This window comes from Heteronotia binoei, chromosome 18 (assembly GCF_032191835.1).
Source record: "Heteronotia binoei isolate CCM8104 ecotype False Entrance Well chromosome 18, APGP_CSIRO_Hbin_v1, whole genome shotgun sequence".
Classification (NCBI taxonomy): Eukaryota; Metazoa; Chordata; class Lepidosauria; order Squamata; family Gekkonidae; genus Heteronotia; species Heteronotia binoei.
In genome coordinates, this window is record NC_083240.1 from 33,540,695 (window position 1) to 33,558,775 (window position 18,081).

At 51.4% G+C, this 18,081-nt stretch overlaps 1 protein-coding gene across 1 annotated transcript in view; it reads left to right on the plus strand.

The window, feature by feature from the left end:
• RILP (Rab interacting lysosomal protein) overlaps positions 1-17,396 on the plus strand; it is a 21,267-nt gene extending 3,871 nt beyond the window's left edge. Inside the window, exons 3-8 of the mRNA XM_060259486.1 lie at positions 2,688-2,809; positions 2,891-3,082; positions 3,847-4,013; positions 11,613-11,735; positions 12,032-12,121; positions 17,124-17,396. Coding sequence (XP_060115469.1) covers positions 2,688-2,809; positions 2,891-3,082; positions 3,847-4,013; positions 11,613-11,735; positions 12,032-12,121; positions 17,124-17,271 — 842 coding nt within the window. The 3' untranslated portion in view covers positions 17,272-17,396. The remainder of the gene's footprint in view (positions 1-2,687; positions 2,810-2,890; positions 3,083-3,846; positions 4,014-11,612; positions 11,736-12,031; positions 12,122-17,123) is intronic.
• The last annotated feature ends 685 nt before the right edge of the window (positions 17,397-18,081 follow it).

Below are 18,081 nucleotides of genomic sequence, written 5' to 3' on the forward strand. Positions count from 1 at the left end.
TGGATGGGGGAGGGGGGGAAAGGTGGAAAAAAAGCAACTTTAACTTTACAAGCATTCTCCAAGCTGCCAGCTGGCTTGGCTTGGAGAAATGATTTAAAGAGAGAAATGCCAAGCCAGCAAATGGGGGTAAGGCTTCAAGAGCCGCACAATATGTCTGAAAGAGCCATAAATGGCTCCTGAGCCAGTTTGGCCACCCCGATGTGTAGTGTGAGAATTTGATCTGCGCTTGGTAGTGATATTCCTTTTCTACCGCCTGCGGTTTGGCCCCCTTTTGAGGCTGCTCTTAGGGGAAGAGGCCTTTTCACCCCAAATGCAAAGTTTGTGTCGCACAGCCTTCCAGGGGAGGTCTCCTTTGCTTATGTTCATAAATGATCTTGTTGGGGAAAAGAGGAAGGAGGAACCAGACTGCAAGAGGGGTCTGGGAAATGTGACATCATCATTGTGTGGACTGTGGTTGCACAAATCTTGCTGCTGGGTAGTGCCTGCTGACCACCTTGGGAAGCCTCAGTATGTGTCTCTTGCAGGGAGTTTTCAGAGTTCCTTTTGAGCAGCTTCTCCTTTGGTGCAGTGTACAAGCAGGGTTTTCGCTGGCTTTTTGTGCCCCCGTGGCGCAGAGTGGTAAGCTGCAGTACTGTAGTCCAAGCTCTGCTCACAACCTGAATTCGATTCCAGTGGCAGCTGGATTCAGGTAGCTGGCTCAAGTTTGACTTAGAGAGCCAGTTTTGTGTAGTGGTTAAGTGTGCGGACTTTTATCTGGGAGAACCGGGTTTGATTCCCTACTCCTCCACTTGCACCTGCTGGAATGGCCTTGGGTCAGCCATAGCTCTCGCAGAGGTTGTCCTTGAAAGGGTGGCTGCTATCAGAGCCCTCTCAGCCCCACCCACCTCACAGGGTGTCTGTTGCGGGGGGAGAAGATATGGGAGATTGTAAGCCGCTCTGAGTCTCTGATTCAGAGAGAAGGCAGTGTATAAATCTGCAGGCTTCTTCTTCTCAGCCCCACCCACCTCACAGGGTGTCTGTTGCGGGGGGAGAAGATATAGGAGATTGTAAGCCACTCTGAGTCTCTGATTCAGAGAGAAGGGCGGGGTATAAATCTGCAGTCTTCTTCTTCTTCCTCTTCTTCTTCTTCCACCCTTCCGAGATCGGTAAACTGAGTGCCCAGCTTGCTGGGGGTAAAGTGTAAATGATGAGGGAAGGCAACAGCAAACCACCCCGAATCAAAAAGTCTGCCAAAAAAAAAGTCATGATGTGACACCACCCCATGCGTCAGTAACGACTGGTTGTTTAGCTTTTGTGGGCCCTAAAATGATGAGAAGTCGTAACGCATCAGCAGGGCTGCCACACGCTTGCTGCAGGGCCTGTCAGTCTCACAAGCTGTGCTTTGGCTCGTCGCTACTGGAGCACACATCTTGCCTTCGATCTTTGTAAGAAGCAAAGTGGCTGGCTTCCATGACTGGTAGTTCTTGTCATTCGACGCACCAGCGCACGCTTGGTGCCAGCAAGGTGACTTTCTTGACTGGGTGTGGACAGCGGGCAGCTCTTCCCTCAGGTAAAAATGTCCCGATGTCGTCATCGCTGGGAATTTAATTAACACGTTGACTTGTGTGCCTTGATCTGAACAGCCCACGCTGGGCTGATACGGTTAGATCTCGGAAGCTAAGAAGGGTTGGCCCCGGTTAGTCTGCAGATGGGAGACCACCCAAGAAGTCTAGGTCTGCTACACAGAGGCAGGCGTTGACAAAAAAACAACCCTCTATTCATCTCAGTGGCAACTTAGAAACACAGAGTTGGAAGGGACTTCCTGGGCCATCTAGTCCAGCGGTGTCCAAACTTGCTTAATGCAAGAGCCACATAGAATAAATGTCAAATATTTGAGAGCCACAAGACATGAACGTCAGATGTTTGAGAGCTGCTGTTTGAGGAAGGAAGTAGATGTTTGAGGAAGGTAGGAAGGAAGTTGGGGGAGGGAGGGATAGGTGGACAGGAAGGAAAAGGAAAGGTCCCCTGTGCAAGCACTAGTCGTTTCAACTCTGGGGTGACGTTGCTTTCACAACATTTTCATGGCAGACTTTTTACAGAGTGGTTTGCCATTGCCTTCCCCAGTTGTCTACACTTCCCCCCCAGCAAGCTGGGTACTCATTTTACCAACCTTGGAAGGTTGAATCAACCTTGGGCCGGCTACCTGAACCAGCTTCTGCCAGAATCGAACTCAGGTCGTGAGCAGAGAGTTCAGACCACAGTACTGCTGCTTTACCACTCTGCGCCACAGGGCTGCTTTAACTCTAAATGCATTCTCCAAGCTGCTAGCTAGCTTGGCTTGGAGAAGTGATTTTAAAAGGCAAATGCCTTCTCCGATAGGGTGTGGTGGGGCTTTGAGAGCCACACAATACGTGTGAAAGAGCCACATGTGGCTCCCGAGCCAAAGTTTGGCCACCCCTGATCTAGTCCAACCCCTGCACAGTGCAGGAACTTCACAAAAACCTCTCCCCCCCACACACCATCCCCAGTGACCCCTGCTCCATGCCCAAAAGATGGCAAAAACCTCCAGGATCCCTTGTCAAACTGGCCCGGAGAAAAATTGCTGACTCACCCCCAAAGTGGCCATTAGCATTTCCTTGGAGCTGCTGGAATGCCCCGGCTCTAGGGCTGGGGCTGCTTGTGCGAGACTCTCCCCCATTTGGTCTCAGACAGGACCACGCGCCAAGAGAGGGAGGTGATGCTGCGCCTCAAGAAGGTGGTGGACAAACAGCGGGACGAGATCCGCGCTCAGGCCCACGAGATCCTCAGCAAGAGCCGCGACGTGGAGGCGGTAAGCCTGTGTTGGGGTGGCCGGTGGGGGAACGGCTCCAGCCCAGCGGCCTGCCCACGTTACTCAGTCCTGGCTTCTTAGTTGCAGGAACAGCTCAGCCGTTTCATGGCCGTGAACGAGGAGCTGCGTCACAAGCTGGCCATTGTTCGGGCACAGCTGAAGAAGGCCCTGGAGGAGAAGGAGGGCCTGGAGAATGCTGTCCTGGAGACCAGCCGGGAAGCCGACAGGCTGAACAAGGTGTGGGGGGGAAGAGATCCCTCCAGAGCTGGCACGGTAAGATGTCTGCCCTTTCCTCTCTTTCAGTTTCTCTCAAGGGATGGACCATCTCGGGGCCATCACAGGGACTCTGTGGCACAGAGATGCCCTGCATTTGATGGCTGCGATCTGGAGCTTGGCACGCGGAGGCTGCGATCACACACACAAAATAATGCACTTTCAATCCATTTTCAATGCACTTTGCAACTGGATTTTCCTGTGTGTACTGTCAAAATCCAGTTGGAAAGTGCATTGAAAGTGGATTGAAAGTGCATTATTTTGTGTGTGTGATCACCAACTGAATGTCTTGTGCTGGCAGGGCTTTTTTTTTTAGCGAGAACTCCTTTGCATATTAGGCCACACCCCTCCGATGTAGCCAATCCTTCAAAAGCTTACAGGGCTCTTAGTCCAGGGTCTACTGTAAGCTCTTGGAGGATTGGCTACATCAAGGGTGTGTGGTCTAATATGCAGAGGAGTTCCTGCTACAAAAAAAGCCTTCTAGCGCTGGGCATAAAGTTCCTAGATTCCGTGGCTGCAAGCAACATGCCAGTGCCCAGCAATATCTTATAAGCAAGTGGGCTTTTTTTGTTGGGTTGGAGGTTTTTGGAAACTCTGCAGAGTTCCCCCCCCCCTCCTTTTGCAAAAACTGTTGCATCGGCGTAATTCAGAACTTGGCTGTTCTTGCCTGGAGCCTTCCGTGGTCCAGACCTACAGAGGCCTCATGTCAGGCTGGGCTACCAGTTTGGGCCGCCTTGGATCTCTTCTCTTCCCACCTTTCCCAGGACAAGGGTGCAGCAGCGGCAGCACCCTCGCCTAGTGAGGAGTCCCCTTGCAGACACCCAGGAGGGAGATGCTTCTCCAAGGAAGAACTTCAGCAGATCCTTCAAGAGCGCAACGAGCTCAAGACCAGCCTGTTCTTGGTGCAGGAGGAGCTGGCCTATTACCAGCGGTCAGTCAGGACAGAGAAGGGCAGTAGTGAGCAGTGGGTATGTGGGGGAGGGGGGTCATCTAGGCGGGATCCCTCTACCTGGTAGTCACTGGTGGATTTCAGAGGAGCATGATGGATCTAAAATGTCTCAGGGGAGGCAGCCAGGGTTATTCTCCTTTACTGTCCCTCGGATTCTAGCCCATTCCAGGGGTGCAGAGCATGGCTGTTCTGATTCTATTGGGAAAAGGTGGAATGTGAGTCCAGTGGCACTTTTAAGAACAATGAAGTTTAATTCTGGGTGTAAGCTTTTGTATGCACACACTCTTCTTCAGAAGTGTATCTGAAGAAGTGTGCATGCACACGAAAGCTTATACCCACCCAGAATTAAATTTTGTTGGTCTGAAGAGGTGCCATGGGACTCCAACTTTGTTCTGTTGCTTCAGACCAGGGGTGCCCAGACTGTGGCTCAGGAGCCGCATTTGACTCGTTCACACATATTGTGTGGCTCTTGAACCTTCCCTCCTCCCCGCCTCATCAGACAGCTTGGAGAAGGCATTTCTCTCTTTAAATCACTTCTCCAAGACAAGCCAGCTGGTGCCTTGGATAATGCATTTAAAGTTGCTTTCTTTCCACCTTCCCTCCCTCTATTTGCCTACCTTCCTTCCTGTCTTGTGGCTCTCAAACATCTGATGTTCATGTGTTGCAGCTCTCAAACATCTGATGTTTATTCTGTGTGGCTCTTACGTTAAGCAAGTTTGGCCACACCTGCTTCAGACCAACACGGCCACCCGCCTGAATCTATCTGAAGAAGTGTGTGTGCACACCAAAGCTTCTGCCCAGAATTAAACTCCATTGGTCTTAAAGGTGTGACTGGATTTAGACTTTGTTCTGTCGCTTTGGACCAGGGGTGGCCAAACTTACTTAATATAAGAGCCACATAGAATAAATGTCGGAAGGAGGGAAGGGAAGGGAGGAAGGGTGGATGAGGAGGGATGATAGAGAGGGAGAGGTCGAAAGAAATCAACTTTAATTTTAAATGCATTCTCCAAGCTTCCAGTTGGCTTGGCTTGGAGGAGTGATTTAAAGAGAGAAATGCCTTCTCCAAGCCAGCTGTTGGGGGCGGCTTCAAGAGCCACACAATATGTGTGAAAGATCCACATGTGGCTCCTGAGCCACAGGTTGCCCACCCAGACCAACACGGCTACCCCCCTGTTTGGTGCCAGTTTGGTGTAGTGGTTAAGTGTGCGGACTCTTATCTGGGAGAACCGGGTTTGATTCCCCACTCCTCCACTTGCACCTGCTGGAATGGCCTTGGGTCAGCCATAGCTCTGGCAGAGGTTGTCCTTGAAAGGGCAGCTGCTGTGAGAGCCCTCTCCAGCCCCACCCACCTCACAGGGTGTCTGTTGTGGGGGAGGAAGGTAAAGGAGATTGTGAGCCGCTCTGAGACTCTTCGGAGTGGAGGGTGAGATATAAATCCAATATCTTCATCTACCTCACAGGGTGTCTGTTGTGGGGGAGGAAGGGAAAGGAGATTGTGAGCCGCTCTGAGACTCTTCGGAGTGGAGGGCGGGATATAAATCCAATATCTTCTTCTGAAGAAGAAGTGTGCATGCACACGAAGGCTTATACCCAGAATGAAACTTCACTGTTCTTAAAAGTCACCGTGGGACTCAAACGTTGATCTGTTGCTTCAGACCAGCACAGCTACCTACCTGAATAAATATACTGCACCTGTTGGAAAGAACTGTGTCCCTGCAAGGGGTCAAGTGCTCTCTCTGGCCAAGCCAGGAACATCAAGGCTTGTTCTGCCCAGAGTCTCTTCAGACAAAACAGATTGCGGAAGTGTGCTCCATTTTAGAGAAAGACCTTTGTTCCTGTCTTTGCCAAACAGGGGACTTACCCATCCAGCTACTACCAGGAAGCAACTGACCCAGCGGTTCAAGGCGGCGTGTCAGTTTCTTTTTACAGTCCTTTGTCGAGCAGCCCACTGGGTCAAAAGTCCTTTGCAGCAGGTGTCTTCCTGCCTTGGATAAAGGTTAGGCAATCAGAAACAGAAGCAATGAATTCTGGGAGCCGCCTTTAGTAGATCCCTAGTATCAGGGGTGGAATTCTAGCAGGAGCTCCTTTGCATATTAGGCCATACCCCTCTGATGTAGCCAATCCTCCAAGAGCTTACAAGGTTCTTTTTTGTGAGCTCGTGGAGGATTGGCTACATCAGGGGGTGTGGCCTAATATGCAAAGGAGCTCCTGCTAGAATTCTACCCCTGCCTAGTATGGAGACCCACTGAACCAAAGGTATTTAAACCAAGAGAGGGCTGGTTGGAATTCTGTTCCTCTCTGGCCTCAGGGCGCTTCTCTCACCTGGTGTTGAGCTTTCAGGTGGGATTTCTAAGGTGTTTGGAGGACTCTTCTCCTGGACAGAGGTGGCTCAGTTCTTACTGCTTTCCATTCAGGGTCCCTCTGCTTCATGCTCCTCCTGTTTCCCCAGGGATATTTGCCTTCTCTCCTTGGTCTGGTGTCTCCACCTTAGAACCTAAAGTTCCTGTAACGTACTCGAAGCGGAGACGAGAGTAGGGCAACATTGTTTATTGGGAGCACGTTGCAAGATAAGATAACACGCGGGCCGGGTCCCACTTATATACAATCCCCGGTACAGCCTACGGGGTTGGTCAGGCCAATCCTGACCCGTTGAACTTCCCGCCACAGCTATTGATTGGCGGGGAATTCGCGCCCTGCGCTGGGGCTTCTGGGACGGCCCAGTTGCCCCTGCGCCCGGTCGCATATTATTTACTGATACACTACACCCCTCCCCCCCTGGTTAATGTACATAGTCTTGCAGATATGCGGGAGGTCGGCGCTCCCTGGTGGACCGTCTGGGGAGGTCCTGTGGGGGAGGCGCCGCCACCGCATCTGGTGCTGCGGGGGACCCTGGCGCGGACTGTGGCGGCCGGACTGGTTCTTCTGCACCTTCGGGCTCTGGCGGTTCCGGTGCTACCAGGGCCGGCGTTAGGGGTGATGGGGCCGCGTCCTCCGGTCGGTCCCCGTTGGGCTCCCCTCCGGCTCTTCCCTCTTCTGTGTCCGCCAGTTCCTCTGGTAGCGTGCGGCGCCGCAATTGGTCTATGTGCCGCCGTAGTACCTGGCCCCCCTCAGTTGATATGTCGTAGTGGCGGGACCCGGTGACTCGTAGCACTCGGCCCGCCACCCAATTGGGGCCCCTTGCGTAGTTCCGGGCGTAAACCGGGTCGCCCGCGAAGAAACCCCTGACTGCGTCCCGGACCTCGGGGCTCTCGCGGGTGTCTGACGCCCGGTCAGGGTGTAGTCTGTCCAGCCGGGTTATGAGCTTTCGTCCCATGAGGAGCTCGGCCGGGCTAACTCCTGTGACCGGGCTGGGGGTGATCCTATTGTCGAATAGGAATGCCGCTAATCGGTGGTCCCAGTCTCCCTGTACAATACGGCCCAGGGCTTCCTTGGTGGTGCGGACCATCCGCTCGGCCTGACCGTTGGTGGCAGGGTGGAAGGGGGCCAACCTTATGTGCCTAATAAGGTATCGCTGGAGGAACGCCTGGAAGTCTGCGGACGTGAACGCGGTCCCATTGTCCGAGACTATGGTGTCCGGGATACCGTGTGTGCTTAAGACCCTGCGTAATGCTCGGATTGCGGCTGCGGACGAGGTGGACCCTACGGGGATGACCTCGAGCCACTTGGTGTAGGCGTCCACTATTATCATGAAGATCTGCCCCTGGAATGGCCCCGCGAAGTCAAGGTGGAGTCTCGACCATGGTTTCCTGGTGGGCTCCCACCTAGTGGCGGGGGCGCTGGGAGGCTCGGGCCGCGACTCCTGGCACGTCTGGCACCGGCGGACCCAACTCTCTATTTCCCCGTCCATTCCCGGCCACCAGACGTAGCTTCTGGCCAGGGCCTTCATACGAACTATGCCAGGGTGGGTCTCATGGAGGGATTCTAGAACACGCCTTTGCAGCGGGGGCGGAATCACCACCCTACTTCCCCATAGTAGGCACCCCTTGTGGGCCGCTAGTTCCTCCCTCCTGACCTTATAGGGTTTGAATTCTTCCCCCATGTTCCCCTCTGGCCACCCCCTCACCACCCAGTCGAGCACCCGTGCAAGTGTCTTATGTTTCTGGGTGGCCTTGGCGACCTCCGCTGCGTGAAGGGGCGGCTCTGGGAGGCTTTCCATCAGCATGACCTGGTGTGCGGGGGCGGGGTCTGGGCCCATTTCCGGAAGCGGCAAGCGGCTGAGCGCGTCCGCGTGACCCATAGCTTTGCCGGCCCGGTGTACCAGTGTGTAAGTGTAGGAGTTGAGGAATTGATTCCACCTCAACACACGCTGTGACAGAATTTGGGGGGTTTGTCGATCTGGGGCCAGCAGACCTAAGAGGGGCTTGTGGTCCGTGGCTATGGTGAACCTCCGCCCGTACAGATATTCATGGAACTTGCGGACCCCCGCCATGATCGCCAGAGCCTCCTTGTCTATCTGCGCGTAATTGCGCTCTGCCGGTGTCAGTGTGCGGGAGTAGTACGCTACCGGCACCTCCCTGCCGTCCGGGAGTTGGTGCCCCAGGACTGCTCCCACCCCATACGGCGACGCATCGCAAGCCAAGATGACGGGGAGGCCCTCGTCAAAATGGTGGAGCACCGCATTGGACACCAGAACGTCCTTGACCGCCTGGAACGCGGCGGCTTGTCGTTTGCCCCAAACCCAAGGGGCTTTTTTGTCCAGTAGGCGGTGAAGGGGCTCCGCTAGGGCTGCCTTGTGGGGGAGGAATGAGTGATAAAAGTTAAGGACCCCCAAGAAGCTTTGTAGCTCCGCTTTGCAGGTGGGGGCCGGAGCTTGCACGATGGCCCGTGTCTTTTCTTCCGTGGGGTGGATTCCCGCTGCGTCCACGGCGAACCCCAGGAACTCCACCCGCGGAACCCCCAGCAGGCACTTCTCCCTCTTGACTTTGAGCCCCGCAGCCTGGAACCGGCGGAGCACCTCTCGTAGGCGGTTGCCGAATTCTTCGGGGTCCGGGGCGGCGACTAAAACGTCATCGAAGAACGGCTGGACTCTGGGGATCCCTTTAAGGAGAGCGTCCATTATACTCTGGAAGATCCCCGGAGCGACGCTTACCCCGAACTGTAGCCTCCTCACCTGGAAGGCCCCCCTATGCGTTACTATCGTCTGGGCCTCGGCCGTCTTATTGTCTACCGGGAGCTGTTGGTAGGCCTGGGCCAGATCCAGCTTCCCGAAGATTTTAGACCCCGCGAGGGCAGCCAGGACGTGGCTCACCACCGGCACTGGGTAGGGGTTATCCTGCAGTGCCCGGTTTATCGTGCATTTGTAGTCTGCACAGATCCGCACCTCCCCGTTTGGCTTTAGTGGGGTTACGATGGGGGTCTCCCAGGGGGTGTAGTCCACTGGCTCCAGGACTCCCTGGGCTGTGAGGCGGTCTAGTTCGGCCTCTATTTTGGGCTTCAAGGCGAACGGAACCCTCCTTGCCTTGAGCCGAATTGGCCTGACCGTGGGGTCTAGGGGCAGGGAGATGGCCGGCCCCTTGTAGCTCCCCAGGGACCCATCGAATACTTCGGGGAACTCTTTGCAAATCTCCCCGAACCTGCTGGGCGTTAAGGTTTGCCCCACCCCCTCCACGCGTATCCCCAAGGGTTTGAACCATGCCAGTCCTAGCAGGGTGGCAAGTTGGCGCTTTACCACCAGGATGTCCAGCGGCCCGTAGAAGGACCCCCTCTCGACTTGCACCCGCGCCCACCCCGCAATTTGCACCGGGTTCTTCTGGAAGTCCCGGAGTATGAAGTTCGCCGGCCGTAGTTGCAGCCGCTGCCGGGGGCACAGTTCCCTCAGGGTCTCCTCCGCTATGAGGGAAATGGAGGAGCCTGAGTCCACCTCCATTTGGCAGGGGTTTCCTTCGATGAGGACTGCCACTTTAATTTTATCGGGGGTGGCGAGGGGCAAGTTCAGTACCTGTAGTGACGTGGAGTCTGTGGAGTGGGACTCCGCTGACTCGTGGTGCGTGGTTGGCCTCTGTCGGTTGAGCTTGGCCCGGCAAGCCCTGGCGATGTGGCCGGTCTTCCCGCAGCTCCGGCAGTCCCAGGTCCGGTACTGGCAATCTCTCCGATCGTGGGAGTCGCCGCAGCTGGCGCACTTGGTGGCCGGAACCCTCTCCGACGCCGGTGGTCGATCGGCCGCTCGGGGGCGTTGGGCCGCTCTGTTGGGTGGGCCGGCGGGGCGACGCAGCTGGTAGGCTTCTCCCTCCTCCATGCGGTCGTGGTCCAGCTCCTCGTGGTGGACGGCGTCTGACCGGGTCTTGGGAAAGGTCCTGGAGGTCCTCTCGAACGCCACCGCTTCGCTGAAGGCGTTCTGGAGGGTGAGCTCTTCTTTGGCGAAGAGCTTCTGCTGGAGCCTCTCGTCGCGGAGGCCCCACGTGAATCGGTCGGCCAGAGTGTCTTCCAACTGGGGGAAGTTGCAGTTCCCGGCGATCTTGCGGAGGGCTGCCAGATAGTCGGCGGCCGATTCTCCTGCCGCCTGGTCCCTCCTGTGGAACAGGAATCTGCGAGCCACCCGTGAGGGCTGCGGCAAGAAGTGGCCCGTGAGGAGTCTGATGATCTCCTCGTAGGATTTCTCCGCCAGGCGGGCGGGCGCCGAGAGACCCTTTGCGATCTCGAACGTGGCAGGCCCGCATACGCTCAGGAGAACATCCCTCTTTGCTCCGGCGTCGGTGATCTTGTTGGCCCGGAGGTAGAACTCGACCCGTTCCGAGTAGGACTCCCAGCCCTCTGGATTTGCAGGGTCGAAGGGTTCGAGGTAGCCGGTGATTCCGCCCTGGTTGGCCATGGTGGCAGCGGCGGTCGTGACCGGTCGTTCGTTGCCCAAGATCTCCGTCGTAGCCGATAAGGCTAGTATCCCACCTTCGTCGCCAGTGTATCGTACTCGAAGCGGAGACGAGAGTAGGGCAACATTGTTTATTGGGAGCACGTTGCAAGATAAGATAACACGCGGGCCGGGTCCCACTTATATACAATCCCCGGTACAGCCTACGGGGTTGGTCAGGCCAATCCTGACCCGTTGAACTTCCCGCCACAGCTATTGATTGGCGGGGAATTCGCGCCCTGCGCTGGGGCTTCTGGGACGGCCCAGTTGCCCCTGCGCCCGGTCGCATATTATTTACTGATACACTACAGTTCCCTTCTGGATCAGGCTAACAGTCCAGCATCTTCTTCCCAGCAGTGGCCATCCAGAGATTTTTGGGAAGCTCTCAAGCAGTTCGTGAAGGTGATGGCCATCCCCTCTCTTGTCCCTGGATTCTGGGGATGAGTTAGACTGCCTCTGAACAGGGGTAGCTCTGTTTGGCTTGTAGCCATTGATGTTTCCCGTAAACCCGTCTAAAGCTGCCTAAGCCAATAGTAGTCGTGGCATCCTGTGCCAGTGAGTCCCCTGGTCTGCCCCAGACTTCTTTCTCCCTGTTTCAGTGGGTGATGGGTGCATGCAAGGGCTATTGGGCTGTAGCTCTTCTGAAATGGGAGGGGGCAGAGTGGAAAGAACATGCAATATTCCTTTCCCCCAACTTACCTTGAGAACGTGCTCTTCCTCCCCCCCCCCTCCCACAGGGAGCTGCTTAACAACGAGCGAATTCCCAGTCTCCTCCTGGCTGCCATGAAATCGGCCATCCGGAAGCAGAACAAGAAGGTCCGTGCCAAGATGCTGGGGACAGCGGAAGAGTCGGGGAGCAGGTGAGTCTGTGCTGCCTTCCCCTGTTGCCATAAAGGACCCCATGGGGGCTTAGTTGGAAGGTACCCCAGATGTCATCTAGTCCAACTCTCTGCAGAACGCAGGAAATTCACAACTGCCTCCCCCCCCCACTTCCCTACTGCCCCCTCCAGATAGCCTTGGCTGGGTCCAGCAAAGTGTGGCACGCAGCTGAATACCATGAGCTATGCGGGGGAGGGGCTTTTCTTTTGCTCCTCCTCCTCCCACAGCTTTTCCGCACCTCTTTTTGATGGTCTTTCTTTCTGGCCTCATATTGCAGTGAGGAAGAGGAGGAAGAAGGGGCGTGGCTGGCTGCACCAGACTCAGACACGGTGGACGGCCCCGTGGCCCCATCCAGAATCAAAAGCTTGTAAGTCTTGATCTGAGAGCAGCCCACTGCAGGAGGAAAGGGAGGTGTCAGAAGAAAAATGTGTGTGGGGGGGTTTGTCTGTGACAAATTTATAATGCTGCCTTTCATGCCGGTATTTTCAGGAACGTTGTTGTTGCTGCTGCTGCTGCTTTTTTGTAGTAGGAACGTCTTTATATATGAGGCCACACACCCCTGACGTAGCTAATCCTCCAAGAGTTTACAGAGCATTTCTTACAGGGCCTGCTGTAAGCTATTGGAGGATTGGCTACATCAGGGGTGTGTGGCCTAATATGCAAAGGAGTTCCTGCTAAAACAACAACAGAATAACAATATTTGTTTTATAATTTTTATTAATTTTAACCATAAAAAGAAAAAGCATGAGCACAAGTACAGAAATATCAGAAGGGGTGGGGGGAATACAGAGTGGGAAACCAGAAACTAAGAAAACGGCAAATGGGTCAGTTACATTTCTACCTCAAGACAAAATACCTAATTCTTTCTACCCACAAGTATTAAGCTTTCCCCTTATAGTCTACCATCTTCATTTATCATTACACACTTTTTACTAAACTATTACTTAAAATACAAGTCTAAACTATTCTTCAGCAAACATGGATATAAACAAGTCAAAAAGGTCTCAACGCAGAACTAACTGGGTAAGCTTAACCATATTAAGAATACAAACTGACTTGTTATTTTAACAATGTCATCATTTAGAGAGTCATAAAAAACAAATATCTCTTTATCCTTCTAAGTTACTTATTTCAAACAGATAGAGAAAAAGATCAAATTTAAAATAACATAAAAGGTAGAGAGATAAGGGGGAAAAATGGTAAACAAGGAACATATTACTTTATCTGTCTCAATATAAACAATTTCTCTAAACAAACATATTAAGAGCAGATCTACCAGATTACAAAATAATTGTGTTGTCTGTCTTCTTAAAAATTAATCCAAGTTAACTGTTTATCTAAAATGTTTTCAAAACTTTTCAATCCTTTAGCTCTTATATCTATATTACCCTGAGAGGAACAAACCTATTATGTTCCAAAAATCTCACTTTGCCTTTTAAAATCGCATATCTTGTTGAGAGTTCTATATTATCCAGTTACCTACAGAGAGAGAAAACAGTTTAAAATCCCTTCTTCCTGAAAGTTTTCCATGTTTTGATTTTTTTGATGAAATGTGCATCCTCTCTCCTTGCAATCACCCCTCTCAGTGAAGATAGCAAGAATCCCACGCCATTAGTTCCTCTCAAAAAAATTTCAGTCAGTCTTGATTTCCGGTTCTTCTTAATAACTGCACCATAAGGTTCCATTTTGGTTTTCTTTTTTTTATTTCCCAACAGATCATTTTCCATTTCCATCTCCACAGACGTCACCAAGGTCTCTTTGTCATTCTTCTCATGTAGATGCAGGTTTTTGCTGGCTTTCAACATAAAAGCTCCCATTTGCTTTTTTATCAACTCTGTTAATAAACCAAGATCCTGCTTTAGAGAAAATATAACATCCATTGTGTCTTTTTTATGAAACATTTCGCTTTGGGATGCCATTTTACTCCACAGAATAACTCAGTCTAATAATCAAAGTTGAAAAGTAACTCAGAGACCCAGTTAGTTTATCCTTCCAAATCTCCACCAGCTGTGTGTCTTGATTGTTGCCATTTCAGTTACTTTCAAACGACAATACAAATCTCTTTGAAATATATCTCGTTTGTTCAGACCAAATTATAGCCAAGTGATATTCTCTTTATCACTTATTCGTAATCCGGGTCGATTTAAGTATCTATATTCAGTCAAATTCAAATGTTGCAAGTACTCAAAGTTGTTCTTTATCTTTTGGAAGCCGCATTCACGGTAAAGTGGGGTGGGGGTGGGAATTCACCTCTTTCCCTTTCTTTGAACTGACCCATTTGTTGTTATGTAAAACAACCCATTAGCCGATGGTATGAAAAGCAAACTTACTTGCAGAGTAGAATTGCCATGTTTGAGGTAGGAAAGTAATACATCAAAGGCTTGTTAGTAGAAAAGAAAGCAAGCGGTCTGGTGTTCACCTCTTTCTGCCGTAATGGCGATCATGGCTGTGGAGCACTGGAGCACACAAGAAGAACAGGAACAGTCTCTCTGCAAAAGCCTCATGCCAAAAGGAAACCCCTCCAGGGTCTCCAACAGCCCGATTCAGGGGGGCTGCAAGAGACAAGCTCCACGGACCCCCGCTGAGCTCAAGGCGACGGAACCCAAAAGTTACAATAACAATATTTGTATCCCAGTCCTTTCAGGGCAACTTATTGCAGTTCAGCCCAATTTAGTACACTACAATCCATTTCAGTACAGAGCATTACAGTTCAATATAATAAATTGGCATCACAGTTTAAAACCTTATAATTAAAGTCTAAAAATCAGTCCCCAATAAATGGATCACATCAGCTGGCACCTCAGGAGCTTCAAGGTGAATAACGGGGGCAGGGGGGTAGCCAGTACAATGAGATTTGTGGCCCAGCCCTGGAGAGGCCAAATGATCTTTCTAGCCACCACTGTCCTCAACCAGTGGAACATCTCGGTCTTACAGGCTCTGCAGAACTGAGCTAAGTTTTAATACGCGGCATCAAAAATAGCCTAATACACTGACTGCATCAACAATAGAGCAGGTAGTTAGATTGGAGGAAAGCAAAATCCAAAAATAAAAGCCATGTCATACCTTTAACAAGGTCTCACCATAGTAACACAAAACCACGTGCAAGCTTTCAGGTTCTCTGTTTAATACTGCAGAGACATTTGATCAGTTACCAGCCTGGAGGCTGCATCTTTCCCTTCCTGGAACCCAAAAGTACAACCCGGCAGCAGCTCCATCCAGCACCACTTCCTTTGTTCACATCTGCCTGGCAGGTTGGTGCCTAAAACACCTTCCCACCCACCCTTTTTATTGTTCAGCTTGAAAGCCTGCTTGCTGCGTTTCGGTTGGTGCTAATACTAGCCTGGCCTCATCATGTTTTGGAAGCTAAGCAGGGCCTGCCCTGGCTAGTGTTTGGATGAGAGACCTCCAAGGAATACCAGGGTCACGGCACAGAGGCAGGCCAAGGCAAACCACCTCTGAACATCTCTTGCCTCGAAAACCCCACAGGGTCTCCATAAGCCAGTTTGGTGTAGTGGTTAAGTGCATGGACTCTTATCTGGGAGAAGTGGGTTTGATTCCCCACTCCTCCACTTGCAGCTGCTGGAATGGCCTCGGGTCAGTCATAGCTCTTGTAGGAGTTGTCCTTGAAAGAGCAGCTTCTGTCAGAGCTCTCTCAGCCCCACCTACCTCACAGGGTAACTGTTGTGTGTGGGGGGGGAAGGTAAAGGAGATTATGACTGCTATGAGATTCAGAGTATAGGGCGGGATATAAATCCAATATAATCTTCTTCTTCTAAGTCAACTGTGACTTGATGGCAAAAACACAACAACAAACACAATGTCTTCCGTGTTCTGGGTTTCACACCAATAATAAAACTAGCACCAAACTGGAAAGCAATAGGTGCGGGGTCAGCAGAAGAAAGGGTAGCTAGACTCCTCTGACTGGCTACTTCCAGCCCTGAATGGTTTTTATATTAGTGTTGCGCTACAGGAATAATTCGCAGCAACTGGATTTCCCTGTGTAGACAAGGCACTTCATTTACATGATTGCTGTATTATAATGATAGTGTCGTATCCAGCAAGCCTTAGAGCTTCAGAAGTATAGTTCCTGGCAGCTGCTGCTCAACAAGTATGGGAAAGAGCCAGGCTCAGGTTGAAGCAGGGCTTGTTCTTCCAAGTAGACTTTTCCCCGTAGGGCTGCTTGTTTGTTTTTCCTCTTTCTGGAATGATACTTAACACAATGGCTTTTAGATGTAAGATATTCAAAATACATAGAGTTAAACAATCATCAATTTAGAATGACATAACTGCAGTGTTTATCTTCAAAACATAGTTTAAAATTGGATTGTTAACCAGAGCGGAAAGCCACGTCCCATTATCATCGTTCGTCAAAAGGAGGATAGACCTGCTTGAGAATTACCATAAACCTGAATTAACAACTATCTCATAGCCCTTTAAGGGCCGCTGAAAGAAGATTGGCAGCTGCCCAGATGGGGCGCTTGTTGCTTCCAGAAAAAGAAGATTAAAGAGAGGATAGACCTAAGAACAGGCAGGAGATGTAACCAGGAAAGGAATCAGTTCTTCAGAAGGCATAAGCTTTCATGGGCAAACCCCATTTCTTCATGCACACAAAAGCTTATAACATCAATAAAACTTCATTGGTCTTCAAGGTGCCACTGGAGCAGACTTTGCCTGCTACTTTAGACCAACACGGCAACCCAGCTGGTTCTAGGAAAGGGATCGTTAACAAAATTGCTGTGAAGTCTGCAGAAGGACAGAGAAAGTGTTAAAAGTTCAGGCAGACTGAACCCCCAAGGGCAGCTTCTTTGAGCCTGAGGGATATTAGAAAATCTGCTACGTAGGTCAGGAAGATGGGATGTAAGAAGAAGAAGAAGATGATATTGGATTTATATCCCGCCCTCCACTCCGAAGAGTCTCAGAGCGGCTCACAATCTCCTTTACCTTCCTCCCCTGTGAGGTGGGTGGGGCTGGAGAGGGCTCTCACAACAGCTGCCCTTTCAAGGACAACCTCTGCCAGAGCTATGGCTGACCCAAGGCCATTCCAGCAGGTGCAAGTGGAGGAGTGGGGAATCAAACTCGGTTCTCCCACATAAGAGTCCGCACACTTAACCACTACACCAAACTGGCTCTCCGCATTAATAAACGCATTAAATAGCTGGTTCGCCATCTTGCGTTATGCTACCTGGGGTTTTATAGGTTTTAAATTGTAACTACTGCGAATTCTATTTGTAATTCTTTTGTTCATTAGTTGTAACCCACCCTGAGCCTGCTTTCTGGGGAGGGTGGGATAGAAATCCCATAAAATAAATAAAATCTAGCAACTCAAATGATTTGTGATCCCCATCTCCTTCTTTCTCCCATCGCTGCAGTTTTGGCCTGTGGTATCGCAGCAGCAGCACAACCAGCACCAAAGACAGCTCCCCTGAAGCCAGCCCTGCAGCCTGGGAGATTGTCGATCCACAGGAGGTTGGCCCAGAACAAGTTGAGAAGGCAGAGGAGGAGAGAAAAGTAGCCTGAATAGAAGCTCCCCCTTGCCCTGGACCAGATGGTTGGACCCACGGAACTGTCATGTCTGAGCTGATAATACAGAGGAACGTGGCTTCAGATGGTCTGGGGACACCATGCTTGCATCAACCATCCCAGCAGCTGCCCTCAGTCCCGGAGAGGAGAAGCCATCTGGAGACCAAGAGGACCATGTTGTCTACGTCAATTAACAAACAGCACAGCCTTGAGCCTCAGGGTGCCTGCAAGAGGCCACGCTGCCTGCTGTTACAGTGACAGAGAGCCATGCTGTCATTCCCAAGAGGGGTTTTATTTTTGATTGAAACACACACGACAAAATTTGAATCACCTGTAGAAGTGTGGAAATCGAATTAGTTCTATGCAGGGCCTTTTCCTTTGCATATTAGGCCACTCCCCCCCCCGATGTAGCCAATCCTCCAAGAGCTTACAGGGCTCTTAGTCCAGGGCCTACTGTAAGCTCCAGGACTGGCTACATCAGGGGGGAGTGGCCTAATATGCAAATGAGTTCCTGCTACAAAAAAATTCCCTGGTTCTGTGCACCGAGCCACTTGTAAAAGGTCACCTTAATGTTGACCTTAATGTTGCTTGCAAAAGCAACATCTCAGGATCTACATTTTGACAGGTTCTTCATAATCCCTTTTTATAGGCCACTCACACAATTTCTCATCCTGACCTGAAAAAAAACGCAGCCATATTCAAGGAATCAATATTACCACTCTGCCTCTTTTAAAATGTGTTATGAGCAATAACTGTCTGCCCGCCTCTGTCTTGAAGAACACTTTCAGCAGTGGATAGATTCAGGCA